General features: G+C 50.9%; 1 protein-coding gene across 1 annotated transcript; it reads right to left on the bottom strand.

The window, feature by feature from the left end:
• Positions 1 to 584: 584 nt before the first annotated feature.
• PPTG_14142 (hypothetical protein) lies at positions 585 to 1535 on the bottom strand (the record flags this gene model as incomplete). The annotated part of the gene is made up of 1 exon (XM_008911129.1): positions 585 to 1535. The coding sequence occupies one exon, from the start codon at positions 1533 to 1535 to the stop codon at positions 585 to 587; it is 951 nt and encodes a 316-aa protein (XP_008909377.1).
• Positions 1536 to 1611: the final 76 nt, after the last annotated feature.

The raw sequence follows: 1611 nt of genomic DNA, 5'->3' as shown, positions 1-1611 counted from the left end.
AATCTACTTCAAAAGCATAGTTTATGAACACACCCTCTACTCCACATAATCGAAATGGGAATTGCACACAATTTGTGCGTATTCCCAGCTAAGAGATGGAATGTGCGGTTGATCGTATTGTTCGTACCTTGCTTGTTTTATAAGACCTAGTGTGCCTACTTGAACCAAAGGTATGCTGGTATGAGTTATTGACCTTCTTGCCGTCAAAGCTCGGAACATAAAATAGAATATTGTATTGGATTTCTAAAAGAAACATAATCCGTAATTTCGTATCGACAAAAACAATAATAAGTATTGCAATTATTGTGCAAAATTGGCAGGGTCAGAACGGTGCAGTGGTTTGGGATGACCCTACCAATCCACTGGGCAGGGTTCGAGTCCCACACCTGTACGAGAAGCTGGTGGCTGCCACCGGGACTTTTGTCCTGGCTTAGGGGTACTCTAGCAAACAAAAATGCGCCGGCGACGTCAAGACAGTCCACCAGCGGATATGGGTTTTGCGTATGAAAGTTTTCGACCTCCTATATTTTATGGTTGAAAACAATATCAACTATAAGAGGCACCACTTCTTGAGTGACTTTCATCTACTCTGCGTCTTCATCGGCCGCCTCATGGAACCCCAACAGAGATGTGAAGTCCGAGAGCTCCCGGTTGGCACGTAGGAACACCAGCATCTCGAAGTTAGCTGGTAGCAGACTGGAGCGTAGAGGATTGGACACCAACTTGCACCGCGAGAAGAGGCGCTCGCATCGATTGCAGGTAGGAGGAATCATTCGCAGCACGTCGATGTACTTGGTCACAGCAGCCCGGCGAGGTTTCTTCGCCTGACGAAGCGTCTCCGTCGCAAAGTCCGTCTTCGTCTTCGGAGCTGCTGGTTCGAGATCATCTGGGCCAGTAAAACGAGCAACAGCCTCTTCTTCATCAGAGCTCAGTGACCGGTCCGATAGCAGGTTGACAATGGCATTCTCAAAGGCCGGAGAGTGCACGATTCGAGCAGATGCACTCGGGTGGTGTGCCGTCGCTGGGTACTTGGAAATGATAGCGTCAAATAAGAGTCGCACGTCAGCAAGATTGCCCTCTTCGACCTGCGGCTTGACGCAGACACTGTCTAGCGCCTCAAGATTAGTGACGAGCTGGACAATCTGACAATGCGTGCTAGGCCGAGGAAGCAGGTCCTCCACCGCAGCCACCATCTTGATGGCATCCAGGATCTCCACATAGCGAGCCAGCATCTGGTGAGTGGATGACCAGCGCGTTGCGTTCGACTTCAGCAGCTTGTACTTGGTGAACCGAGCCAGCTCTGCCGCATTGTTGGTGTAACGTAGCTGAACGCATAGTGTTTGCACTTGGTCGATCAGCGTCTTGAAGTCTTCAAGGTACCGGCTGACGGCGAGGTTGAAGCGATGACTTGCGCATCCAACGAGAGGCACCCTCATTCGCGTAGCAACGGCTTGGTTTGTAGCGCAGTTGTCGACAACCATGAATAGAACCATGCTGCGATCCTTGTTGTAAACACTCAGCACTGCGTCAATCATGTCGATGTAAGCATCAGCAGTCTGACCGTGCTCCGCGGAGGACAGCCCGAGCAAGACTTCGTGGAGCGCCCCGCCC

The sequence above is a fragment of the Phytophthora parasitica genome (genome assembly GCF_000247585.1).
Source record: "Phytophthora parasitica INRA-310 unplaced genomic scaffold supercont2.40, whole genome shotgun sequence".
In the NCBI taxonomy this organism is placed as follows: domain Eukaryota; phylum Oomycota; class Peronosporomycetes; order Peronosporales; family Peronosporaceae; genus Phytophthora; species Phytophthora nicotianae.
The sequence above is the reverse complement of the archived record's forward strand: the minus strand, read 5'-3'. Positions and strand labels throughout refer to the sequence as shown.